Source organism: Aulonocara stuartgranti (assembly GCF_965226115.1).
Source record: "Aulonocara stuartgranti genome assembly, chromosome: 15".
NCBI classification, from domain to species: domain Eukaryota; kingdom Metazoa; phylum Chordata; class Actinopteri; order Cichliformes; family Cichlidae; genus Aulonocara; species Aulonocara stuartgranti.
The window spans coordinates 26,198,150-26,211,259 of NC_138951.1; the positions used below are offsets into that span (position 1 = coordinate 26,198,150).

General features: G+C 45.9%; 1 protein-coding gene across 5 annotated transcripts in view; it reads left to right on the forward strand.

Annotated features, from left to right (window-relative positions):
• tiam2b (TIAM Rac1 associated GEF 2b) overlaps window positions 1-13,110 on the forward strand; it is a 47,414-nt gene that overhangs the window by 17,543 nt on the left and 16,761 nt on the right. For 3 of the 5 annotated variants that reach the window (XM_082506993.1, XM_082506992.1, XM_082506996.1), the window contains 2 exons: window positions 9,130-9,288; window positions 10,730-11,812. In XM_082506993.1, the coding sequence (XP_082363119.1) occupies window positions 10,736-11,812 (1,077 nt within the window). In that variant the 5' untranslated portion in view covers window positions 9,130-9,288; window positions 10,730-10,735. Of the gene's footprint in view, window positions 1-2,614; window positions 3,067-5,651; window positions 5,953-9,129; window positions 9,289-10,729; window positions 11,813-13,110 lie in introns of those variants that run through there. The other 2 variants (XM_082506995.1, XM_082506994.1) reach the window with 2 other exon arrangements.

Genomic DNA, 13,110 nt, shown 5'->3' on the forward strand with positions numbered 1-13,110 from the left:
AGGATCAGGTTTCTGTCGTGGTCAGATTTCAGTGAGATTTGCTGGAAAACATCCTCTGAGCCAGAGAAGAAGTGATTAGTTTCTGATGTGAATCCAGGAATTTTCCTGCGTTTGGATTTTTGGAATGTTTTTGGAATGTTTTCACTTTTCCTAATGACGTGCCTTTACTTAAATGGAATAAAAACTGGCACCTGCCCCTCATGGTTGTATATTTAGATGCAGATCGAGATGTAGATTTGAAGCTTAACAGATGCCGTCTGTTTTGCTCCTTCAGCCTCTGTTTACTCTGTGGTCGGGCTCTGTTGACACGAACTTTGGTCTAACCGCTGAATCCTGTTAATTTCTGTTTGTCGATGTGTGTGGGGGTGTAATTTTGCTCCTGGCCAGGTGTCCTGCCGTTGCACAAACTTGTCTGCAGGTTGATGTGAACCTGAAGAATCTGCAGTCTGACTCAGACCAATTAAAGGTGAACGATGCAGCCGATAAACGGGACCATCATCAGAACTCTGATTTGTTGCTCTTAGGCGACGGTCTGTTTCCATCACATCTCCGCCTCTTGGCAAACTCTTGGCTCAGAGTGCCGCTGCCAACATATGGCTCCTTTTACCCAGCGAGGGTTTTGTGACCAACGTAATCATTCAGTGTCATTTCGTCTCCTTTGAGTCTACTGCTTCCTTTCAGTCGGAGTTAATTGCAGTTTTATCTCCGAGGGAAACAGCACGTGTTGTTTAAATGAAGGCTTTTTGTCCAAATCGCCCGTACGGGACCGTGACTGTGTGTAACGCTTCTGATGGTTTTACATTCAGAGTCCCCGGAGGGAAGTAAACTCCTTTCTGCTCTGGACTCATTTAGCTGCAGAACAACAAAAGAAGTTGCATACACTGCAATTTAAAATGGAGGACAAATCATTTAAATTGGCTCGATCAAATGTCCATGTACATGAACAGATGTGATAAAACTCTATTAAAGTCCTCGTGCTCTCTGAGTAACTCTCAGAAAATGGCATCTAAAAATATCGCTTTAGTCTGAATGTGCGAAACACACTACGGCATGAGTGTCTCATTGAGTACTTCTAAGCTGGATCCATGGAGGCCACCCCACAGCCTACGGGACCACAAGGATCCTTCTCCCATAAGCACACCTGACTGTTTGGAGATGGTTTTAGCTGCCTATCGTGGGTGTGCACATTATCAGACCATCTGATTTCATCCTGCGGCTGATTGGTTTATTTAACCACGCAGAGGTTTTGTAGGTTGTGCTGCATGAGGATGTTTTTTGTATCATCTTTCAGGTACGATCCATCCAGGCAGTGGCTGCTGCTGCACGTAGAGTAATCTGACACATTTAATCTGCAGGAAAATAGAATTGAAGGATAAGAAAGCTGAGCATCAACTCAACTTTTTAAAATAGAAAATCCAGCAGCAGCTTTTCTGACTTGCTGAGCACCACAGCACTGAGCTGAACTCTGTGTTTTTACTCTTTACTTCAATTTGTCTGAAGCTGAATGATTAGAATGAGCCTCCTGGACACTGTGTGCAGCTACGCTAATCGCTGATAAGTCCTATAAGGTTTAACGTAGTCGCTCTGTACTCTCATCTCTGTTTTTCTGTGTTTTGATGGATGTTTTGTGGAAAAAGGCCTTCACAGCAGCAGCAGCATCTGGCGGCTGAAAGGACGAGCTGTGGACACTCGTCTCCGTTCCATCCCCCCTTTGCCTCTGAGTTCACCCGCTGAAGGACAAAGTAGGAGGAAGAAAGGTTTAAAAGGCCCGCACACACATCTTCTGTTCACCCATCACACACTTGAGTACACGGTCATGGAGAGGCCGTCAGCTGTCAGCTTCCAGTCAACTGATGTTTGGATTATTTCGATCATTTAAGTGAACCGGGGGCCTCTGCAAGTCCCCAGGGGGCCACGGGAGTCACCCTGATATATGATTTGAAAGCCCTGAGTTGCCAAAACATTGTTGAATTCAGCAGCAGTAATGTTGAAATATGAAAGAAGAAAATTTATGTCATTAGTTACAGTCAGAAGTATCAATCTTCCAGAAACCCAGAGCTTCAGCCGGTCAGCCTGAGACCAACCTAGCGCATCATCGTGTTTGAGCCAAGACGACGACGGTCCTGAGCAATGAAAAGTCCACTTCCTGTTCCTGTGTTTGGCTTTTTTATGACATGTCCACGACTCAGTTACAATTAATTACTGAACCGGAGGAAGAGACATAATCTTATACCATGAATTACTAATAAGAAATCACATCTGCCCCTCGGCACGCTTCCTTAACTCATCCAACCAGATGAACGTATACATCTTTTCTCCCTCTGTGTTTATTATTTCCTGTTTTATTGTAGATGTCATTTGTTTGAGGAAGTTTGCAAGTCAGACTCTCGACTTTCATCTTTTTATGTTTGATCAGCACTTTTTTTTTTTAAGAAAAAAATGAGAGGATAAAATGTTGGTCCCAAAAAGCAAAGTTTTATTTTATCACTGTGGGATTTAAGATAAGATAAACCTTTGTTAGTCCCACATGTGGGAATTTTTTTCTTCTTCCTGCTGTTCAGGTATCAATAAAATTATGTTGACAGTCCAAAGCAGAAACAGCTTACTGATAGAAAATAAAATGATCACTGTCCAGATAATCTGTCAGTCTTGGATGCTCGAGCAGCCACATACTGAACAAAGAGTGATTACAGTCTGATGAATGAGTTACAGATATTGTTCTGTAACTCATTCATTGTTAGCATGCAGTGTGCTACTAAGCTTCATGTTTTTAAGGAGAAGTATTCGATAAACACTGGCTGAATTCTGTGAGGAGGAAAGACTATGGGGGTGTGAGGCCTGACATGCTAACTCTGATTTATCGGCCGTTTACTCAGGACCTGCGGATAACCTCCTGCCGGCTGAACTGAAACCGCATTTGATCTGGACTCAAACCTGATTACTGTCTGTTTAGCTCTACAGCATGGCCCGAGTATTGTGAGCTGCCCCGACACCAACAAATCCTTCATCCAGTTAACCGACCATTAGCCAGACGATCAATCCATCACAGCAGCTGCAGGCATGATGGTAATGTGGGTGGTGGGAAGTGGGGGTGGACAGAGCGTGTGTGTGTGTTGTTGTTTGTTGATTGCACCGATCATACTGCGTTGGCTGTTTGTTTGTTGATGAATGAAGTGATGGGGTCTGTCGGTGTGCTGTGACTGCTGCAGCTCTTCGTCGATGCGATCGTACCACCAGCTCCTCACTGGTTTCAGAGCATGAAGCTGAATCATGGAGCAGACTTCAGGCTGTGACAGGCATGTGGGATCCATCAGACCTGCATCTGCAGAGCTCTGCTGGAGGTTTGAGGATCTCCAGAGGAGGAAGCAGCTGCAGCGACCACACCAAACCCAACACTCAACCCCACCTGAGTCCAGGGCCACCGCCCGTCTGCCCACAGAGCCAACACAAGGACCCCAGTCAGCCAGGGCAGGAAACAGACCGCCCTCCCAAAAACCCACCCCTCCCTTCCAGGCACACTTCCCCTGATGCACAGAAAGCGGCTGCAGCCCAACCCCCTCCTCCTCCTTATCGAACTCTCACTCTGTGCTTTCCCATGGGGAGGGGGGAGCACTCATTTTGCTCCTTGGCATCTTCCTCCACAAACACCCCCCAACCCCCCATTTGTGCTGAACAATTAATCCCAAAAAAGTGCAAGAAAAAGAAGAATTGTGAGTCTGCAGCTCAGGGAAAGCAGTTTAACTTCCATTGTGGAGTAAATCCCGAGGCCGATGTGGAGGCACTGATGTTCCCGCATATCCAAACTGCATCCTCTTTGTTATCTTTGAGGTATTTCTCCTGTAACGCGTTACAAAAATGAATTATTATTAATATTATTATATCTTATCAATCAATAAATCACTCAGCTGAGCCTAAGTTACATCCCAGTCACAAGGCCGGTCTGTGGTGCTACGTTTGTGTCCAGTTGTGTAGATGTTTGCCTGCAACCAACACAAAAGTCTGTGAACTGGAGAACCAACGGCACAGCTCGCGTGAACAGGAGAAGCACAGGCGGTGACTGCCGTGACTCTTCTCATTGTTTTTAACACTTTGCTCTTCTGAAAGTAAGAGTAGCACACAGATCGCTTGTTTCCGGCACTGCTCCCTGGTGACAGTGCACAGCTACAGCATGCAGACGATGTCCCGCTAACCGCCTGTAGCCTTTGTTTGACCACAACACTGTCACAAACCCACCCAAGCGTGGTTACCTTTGGTGTATTAAACTAAACTGGTCCTGATCCAGATGAGTAGTTTCAGTGTCTCCGTCATCCTCCTGTCCACGTCACAGTAAATGTGTTTCTCTGAAAACATAACTGGGAATGAAGTTTGGTTGTATGGTGAGCAGTGTGGAACTGAGTCTGTTAAAAGCTTCACCTCCTGTTTTACTGAAACAATCAGCAGTGACAATTCAGCAGCTGCCACAAATCTGTAGTTTTCTGTGAACTCAGCTCTTTCTCTGGTGCTGTTCAGACACTGTTGGGTCTTTGAGGGTTGAGTAATAAATCAAGAACAGATAATCTGCCTGGAAGCCCGTTTGCTGGAGTCATGTTTGCCATTTCTGGTTCCAGGACCATCAGTAACGTGTTAAAACAAGTCTGATCTAACTTCATCTCCTGAGGATGAATTCTTTAGATGTGAATGATGTCAGGACGTTTCCTCTGTAGCACCACACTCATTTATATTTAGGTTCTTCTTGAAATGCAAACAAATTTTTAAATTTTCAGTTTTAATATTTAAAAAGTCTCCGGCTTCATTTAATCAATGCTCCATGTTTGGTTGCGTGCACCCACTGACCTCAGGGTCTTATGCGGCTTCGGTCCAATGCTGTGGACACGCCATCAGGGCGGCTTTACACCACCATTAACAGCATTTTTCTCCCAGTACATAGTCTGGGCCCATCAGCAAGGAGTCTGGACGTGGAGAAGCAAGCTGGCAGGCAACAGCGGCAGAACGCACAACGTCTTCTTGGATGTTGTGCCTGCTCAGAGGCACTGCAGCACCGAGGGACCTCAAACAACCTGTCAGAGAGAAGAGCAGTTTTTTTTTATCTTGAAAGTATTTTCACTTTGTTGCATTTCCACCTCTTCTTGTGTTAAACTGAAACTTTAGATTCATATTGGAGCAGTCACAGAGCGGAGCCTCGTCATTTTCCTGGCAAGAAAAAGTGTGTTTTGCCAGTTGCGGCACATTTTTAAGGCCTTTGCTGAGACCACTGGACTGAAAAGTACATGGAAAATAAACGTGTGTAAAATGACACTAAAATATGAGCGCAGTTTTTCATTCAAGTTTGAATTACACCATTGAGTTTTCACTTCACGGGATGCGCGCTGGAACAGCGGCCTGATGGATGGTGCTCGTTTTCCCATCCGTCGGTTCATAAACACGATGGCCTCGCCGAGTGTCTGAAAGAAGAAAAACTGACTGCTACAGATAATCAGTTGATTAATCATTTCCTTTCTTTAATCTTTCCCACACAAAGGCTCATCTATCGGCTCTCATCAAGTCCATACTATACTTCATTAAAGATTAATAAAAGCAAAGATCAGCATATCAAGTACAAAAGCTGAGTGTTTGCAGCGTGTTTGTGTATCCACTGCTGCAGGAGCCGTCTCAGTTTCCTGCTATTTACGGCTGATCTGGACTTCCTGTTTCCTGCGTCCCCTTAGCCTCAACACAAAAGCTTCTCTGCACTGAGGAGGGGAAAAGAAAACGCCTAACATGTGATGTTAAACGCAGGAACGCTCGCTCTGAGTCATTCTCCTTCATAGGATCTCTTTTTGCACTGGCAGGACATTTTGTTTGTTTCACTCACTTATGTCTGACTCATGTTAAAATCACCAGAAACCCAAAGTGATCTGAACATATGAAGAACTGGAAACCAGCAGCTGGCAGTGGGGGAGCTCCGAATCTGAGGTCGGTCATGGTCTGTCCTGTTTCTGATCGTAGATTGTAATGCAGACATGAGGTTTTTTGGGGGGGGGGTTTCTGCACGTGCAGCAAAGCAGCATCAACTTTACGTAAAGATGGGCGTAGCCAATCGATGCTGCATTCTGTGTAAAGTTCAGCAGGGGACTCCTCTCACAAGTCTATGAGAAGATGAGCCTCCTGCTTATCTGATCTTTGAGCTCAAAAACACTTTGGTCAATCAATAATTTCAGGGTGGTGATGGGGCGGAGCCTATTGCAAATGTCACAGTGGGAGAGACAAAGTAGACTCTGTCCATCACATTCACACCTGCAGCCAATTTACAATCATCAGCGAGGCAAACAGAGAAACAGACAGCTGGTCAGTGAGTTCAAGCCTTCTTCCTGCCAGCTGTGGATTCAGTGAAGTTAATTTTGGAAGTGAAAGTCACATTAGACTCAAACACCAAGGGAGGATTTAGGCCTTGAGACTGACAGGTTGTAACCGTATGCAGTGTCAGATCCACAGTGGCTAAAACACCCAGCATGAAGCTTCACAAGCGAACTTCATGAACCAACAGGAGGCTTCATAGCAGCCATGTACAGTTTTTGGTTGCAGCTTATCCTCAGCTGATGGTGAAGCAGAACTTTTTTTTACTACCTACAAACCCGCACAGGTCTCACTCTCTTTCTACTCCAACGAAGTCAGGAGACATTTTCCCTGAATTTCTTTGTGTCTTTGTGGCCGTTGGAAAGTGTGTACAGTGCATTTTGGCTTCCATCACAGTGAACGCTGAACATAAAGTAAAATTACATTTGTAAAACGTAAAAACAAAAGTCGAAAAGCTCAGCTGTAAACATGGGGGTGGGGTCTGCGTGTCTCGTCACGAGTACCAGATAAAGAAACTGTTGGACCTGCGTTTGGTGAACAGGTGGCATTCCTCCAAACGGACTCAGAGGAGATTCAATCTGCACTTTAATCAGATTCTTTTCAATGCACATCTGATGAATTCCTCCAATATGGCAGCCGTGCGCCTGCCTGAGGAGGGGTGAGGGTGTGTGTGGGGGGTGGGGTGTCAGAGGGATCTTTGTTTTGGAAGAATGTGAGAGGTTGCCCGTGGCGGGGCGTCCTGTGAGCCGGCAGATGGCCGATGGGACAAGCAGACAAAAGTCTCCGGCAGACTTTTCTCCTTTCAGAGCTTCTCGTCTGAAGAGCAAGACACAAAACAGCACCAGCTGGAGGGGGAGGTGGGAGGAGGGAGTGATGGGTGAAGGCCCACCATCATCATACGTGGGTGTCATGAAGTCATTCCTCTGAAATATTCCGTGTCCTAAACTCTGTCAGTGTCCTCAACCAGAAAACATCTTCAGTCCTTTTTTATATGCCTTAAAATGAGCCATGAAAGATCTTTCGGAGTCTGGGATGCTGGATGTCTCTGAGAAGACTTTATAGTCGCTCCTCCTCTGCGTTGGAGGGTGTTTTATGCTTTAACCCACCTGGATGGCTGAAGGCTCACTTTAGCTTCACATAAACATGAAATTATTGTGATTTTTAAATGAAATGTGCATAACTTAGATCCTAAACAGTGACCTTATCATTCTCTTGTTTCCTCATAGCGTGCCATTGGGTTTAAGGTTAGCAAAGATGCTCAGACCTCAGTGTGTGGATGGATTAGCTAAAGTTTCCCTTAATGAATTGTTTCAGATTAAAACAAACATTTTAAAGGACAGAAGCCATGATGAGCACAAACATTAGTCCTTTGAAGATTCATGTGCTGTGAGATGTAGTACCTTTAAGAATTGGCGGTTGAAGGCCGGATTGATCCGATTTTTCTGATCTGATCGGGTCTTGACCTCCTCAGACTCAACCCAGGGAGCACTGACGGACGGAGTGTTTGCTCATGAAGCTCCAGGACACTGACACCTGGTGGGAGGTTCCTTAAATCCTTTCTTCTCTCTCTAATTAAACTTCTCTCGCCCCTCTTCATCTGTCAGCTGTCGAGGTTTCTCTTCACCACTTTCCGTCTCGGTTCAGTGGATAAAGGTCAAAGGTCAGCGATGCGTTTGGGAGCCAGCAATGCGTTGTGTTGTCATCTTCTCTCCTCTCTCGTCCCCCGTCCTTCCTCCTGACCTGTGGGACAGGATGGGTGTCGTCCTGCCCGAGCTAGCTGTCTGTACACACTGAAAATCAAGTCCACCATGACCTTTGACCCTTCCCGTGCTCACTCAGGAAATAAGTCCAGGGAACTCTTTATCGCACTGCAGAAGACGATTAATGATTTCGTCTTTTCTGGGGGGTTTTAGACACTGCTGACGAGTGCAGCTGCAGTGGAAATCAGAGCAAACACGACAGGAAAAACGAATCTTGGAATAATAATTAATAATAATCTCAAACAGAAAAAGCTTTCCTCTGCTCACAGATGTTAGTAGCTCGTTGCTGCCTCACTGCACACAGGCCGGCTGTTAGATCCCAAACTGTTGGCTCGTTTCATTCACACAGTGTTTTTGTCATGCAGACTGAAGCGATGCATCTCTGGGCAGTTTGGGGATCATGCTCACGTGATGAGTCTGTTGAGTGGGCAGAGGCATACTCTCCTGTGGAAAACAGTCTTTTTCACATGTTTGGAAATATAAACATCACACTTTGATTCTCTGGTTGGTTTTTGTACAACAGGCTTTGATCTACTTTTGCTGTGAGTTAACACAAAGATCTCAGCAGCTCTCCAATCAAACATGACTTGTGTAATGATTTTTCTATGTGCTGCGTCTGTGGGTCTGAGTATCGTTGGAGCTGAGGGGGAAGGTGATGGTCATATTAATCAGTAAGGACTGTAATTGTCACTGGCATCCCTTCGGTTTGTTGTCCCGCTGTGGGAATGTGCGGCCAGATCTCTGGGATTACGCTGAGGGTCTTAAAATTGCTCCTCTGTGATGACCTCAGCCTGCTGCTCGGTTACAAAAAAATGTCACAGAGAAAACAGAGAGAAAACGTGGAGAAAATTGGTCAGCATTCCTGAAAACCAAAATAAACAGAGGACGGAGCGGGGTCTGGTTTTCAGGAAGAAAAAAAACTCAAGCGGAGACGTCATGGAAGGGGAGGAAGGGGAGGGGTGGGGTGGGGGAGTCGTACAAAAGGAAAGTCTGTGTGCTGACCGGGCCCCTCCCTCTCTCTGTTCTCCTCCAACAGATGAGCCAGCGCGAAGAAAGAGGGCGATCCACATAGACTAACACAGAGGGGGAGGGAGAGCGCGAGAGCAGCCGGAGCAGAGAGCTTCATTAGAGACGAGAGAGAGGAGGCAGCAGGACGGAGGATGAAGACGCTGCCGAGGGTCTGAAACACAAACAGGTAAAAAAACTTTATTCATTTATAAAAAAAACTTTGTTTCAGAAATCTGTCCTCGTTAGATTAGTTCCTAAAGGTTTACAAGAAATGTCACATTTAGATCTCTCCTCTTCACTTTCAGTGAAAATTGATTTTTCTGATTGTCCGACAGTCAAAGCTCTGCTGAGCAGTTTCATTAGTCTTCTGAGTCTCAAATTAAAACTCCAAATAGTCCTGCTGTTTTCTGCATTTTTAGTTTGAGCAGCAGAGCAGTGTGAGCAAAGCTGTTTGCAAGAAAATTTCAGAAAATTAAAGTTTTAAAAGTTGTGAATGAATGTGTGAAAATGAATAGTGGGTTGCACAGAATAAAGAAGAAAACATATGTGAAGCACATCAGCAGTCATGGTGTCAGAGCAGCAGGTGGTACTGTGAGCTGTGCAGACTCGGTTCAGGGTCAAGGGTCATGCTGCAGGCTCAGGTCACTTCACTCAGAGAACGTGTAAAAATGGTTTGACACACAGCAAATATAAGCATGTTGGTCCAAACTTAGTTTCCTTGGTTCACCTGAAGGCAGCTATTAGGTTAGCTGTGTGCTTAATGTCCGTGATGAAGCTCCATCGTATGTTTGGTGTTCAGTCAGATCACAGTTTTAAAGGTCTTTGAGGGTGATAAAGGAACCGGTCATGTGACTTAACATCAGCAAACAGCAGTGTGTATACATCCAGCTGGTGCACTGAAGGTCTTCAGGATGTCGCATTGATAGAAACGGTGCAGTGATCATTTCTGTGTGTGTGTTTGAGCAATCGTCGTCTTTTGATGGTTTGAAATTTGCATTTTAAAGCCTCAACACTTGTCTGTAGAGCTGGTTTGACCGTTTAGATGACCTCCGTTATCGGCTCATGCTAATACAGCGAGCTGTCCACAGGCTTTTAGCATGGGAGGCACTGACTCATGGCTGAAGCCGGCCTCAAGTGGCCACCAGAGGAACTGCAGCTGGACGGCTGTCTTACAAATATCATCTGCAAATCTACCAGAAAATAAACATGTGACATCTGGGTAATATTGCTGTGATAAGGAAGAAGGAAGTTTAGATGCTTCAATTATTTTGTGCATTTGAGAATGGACTGCAGTAAATGAGTGAATGTTTAATGTGTGTTCACAAATGTGGGGTCACTGAGTCTTTAACTCATCATTGGCTTCCAGTGGGACTGATTATAATACTGCCCATAGTATTTGATGTAGTATTTTAGTACTGACTGTATTATTTGATGTAGTATTGTGTGTAGAAATCTCTGTTGCTTTAATACATGCTGTGTGTGTGTGTGTGTGTGTGTGTGTGTGTGTGTGTGTGTGTGTGTGTGTGTGTGTGTGTGTGTGTGTGTGTGTGTGTTTGTTTCCTGGCTGTTGTGTCGCTCGTTTTTGTGCCTCACATCTGATGATGTCATCCTCCTCCATCCTCTTCCAGGTCATCATGGGAAACGCAGACAGCCACAGCAGCTTCGTCTCCCCTGCCAAGCCCTCCTGCTCCTTCAGGTTTTCCTCCAGGAGGGAGGAGGTGACATCGGCTCGCAGCTGGTGGAGGAGCAGCCAGGGAGGCTGCAGGAGCCGAGGGAAAAGCTACCTGAACCACCCAATGGCCAGCTCACCCTACACCTCATGGCGTTACGAACCAGCCCCTAAAGCGGCCCGAGGAGGCGCCAAGCTGAGAGGGGGGTCTCCTCAGAGGCTCTGCAGGGGGGAGTTTGGGGGGGGTGAGCGGGCGTCTCTGGAAAGCAGCGGCAGCCCAAAGGTGCTGCTCAGCAAAGATGGCAGCATGAGGGTGGAGTTCACCAAAGCTCGGGTGGAGCCAGAGAGTCTGAGTGGGCTCCCCGCCATCACTGCCGCAGCGACCACCACCACGAGCGCAGAGGTGTCACTGCGCACCAGCAACGGCAGCTCGCTCAGCTCCGATGGCTCTTGGTACGACTCGCCATGGGGGAACAGCGAGCTGACGGATAACGTGTTTGTGTGCAGGCAGAACGCGGACAACAGCAGCGGCTACACCACTGCCACCAGCAGCAGCGGCTACAACACCTTCTTCTCCGCTCAGGGTGAGGACATCTCACCTGGATTTAGCTCCAGCCTCCTCTTCCCCACCACAGAGACTAATGTATTCACCGCCGCAACTGCAGGTTACAACACCTGCTCCTCTGGCCGGACGGAGGATAGCGGCATTGGAGACTCGGAGCTCCTGCAGCCGGACCTCACGGATTTCAGCCTGATTTCAGCTCCTGGGGTTTACAGCAGTCACAACACGCTACCCGCCTTCCCCACCGACGCTGGGACCCCCGCCGGGGAGGCAGCGCTGCTGGATGATGTCACACAGAAAGAGGAGGGATCAGCCGGTGATATGGAGGAGCATTACTCCTCCTGCACGCTGCCCTGCCGAAATGTGGAGTCTGCGAGCGCCGCCTCTGCCAGGAATAACCGAAAAGACTTCCTGAAGAGCCGAATCAGACGTCTGAGCGACTGGACAGGAAGTCTGAGCAGGAAGAAGAGGAGGATCCAGGTGAGAAACAATAAGATGATGAAGTCATGCTGTGGGCGGAGCTCAGTGGTTTGCCACCTGCTGATGATGGACAAAATGACATCATTTTTTGTTTTCTGACTTTTTACATTTAAGAATGTTGATTTTCAACATGAACTGACATCCCTGATAAAAGTGCACAAAATCATAATATTTTTTAAAATCTTTGAATTCTAGTGTTTGACAAAGTAGAGGTATATGTTTTTATCACTTGAACATAATCACAGCCTGTAAACAAGAAGAAAGAAAGAAAGAAAGAAAGAAAGAAAGAAAGAAAGAACAAGGTCAATAAAGATCATCAGAATATCTTAAAATGTCTTCAAAGTAAACTCAGTCTAAAACAAAACCTTTAAAAGTTTTTATAAACTCATTAGTAGATCATTTTTTTAATATATTCTGAGAAACTTAAAACTGGTTTTAAAATTAATATCTTCCTTAATCCTCAGACTTAAACAAGTCGTCGAACTAGATTAAAGTCTCATCATGACTAACAACATTACACATGGAGTTAAGTACGAACGCCATTTTCAAACATCATCACACATCAGTAATCTGATGGTAAGCTTTCTCTGTGAGAGCTGGTCCAAAAAAGCCCGGCTTCCTGTTTACAGCCAGCAGAATGAGGTCACATCCTGTCTGCAGTGAGGGAGCTGGAGTAGTGAAGCTTGTTGTTCGTGCTTTTTAACTCAGTGCTGATGATGACGGGGATAATGAAATCAGACGCTGATGTAGTTTCCTCACACTGGAAACCCCAAACACCCCACCCCCCACAACCTGGGTAACCCCCTTACATCAGCGTGACCTCATGAGGACTCGTTTTCCCACACTTGAGTTCCTCCAGATGCACGTCAAACATCAAAGGACTGACGAATAAACTTTTATTATCTGCTCTCTTGATTGTCTTTGTTTCGTCTGCAAGGTTTTTAAGATGTTTAACCCAAAAAGCTTTCTTTGCACTGCGTCAACGTTTCACTGGAGTGCCGCAGTCTGTGTGCCGGATTATTAATTACAATCAGAGAACTTTATTAATCCCAGAGGAACAAAACAGAAACCCTTTGAAAGCATCAGTCTAGCTTAAATCCTCTGCAGCTTTGTGTCACAGTCACAGGAGAATCCATCTTTGCTCTCTGAGATTGATGTCCTAGTGATACATCACAGTGGACTTTTTATTGTTCAGTCTTTCCGGGGCTTTGATCCCGCTCATCAAAAACAAATCACAGTGCTGGAGGAACTTTGATCTCTTGGAAAATTCCTGGAGCTTTTCATGGGAAAGCACCAAA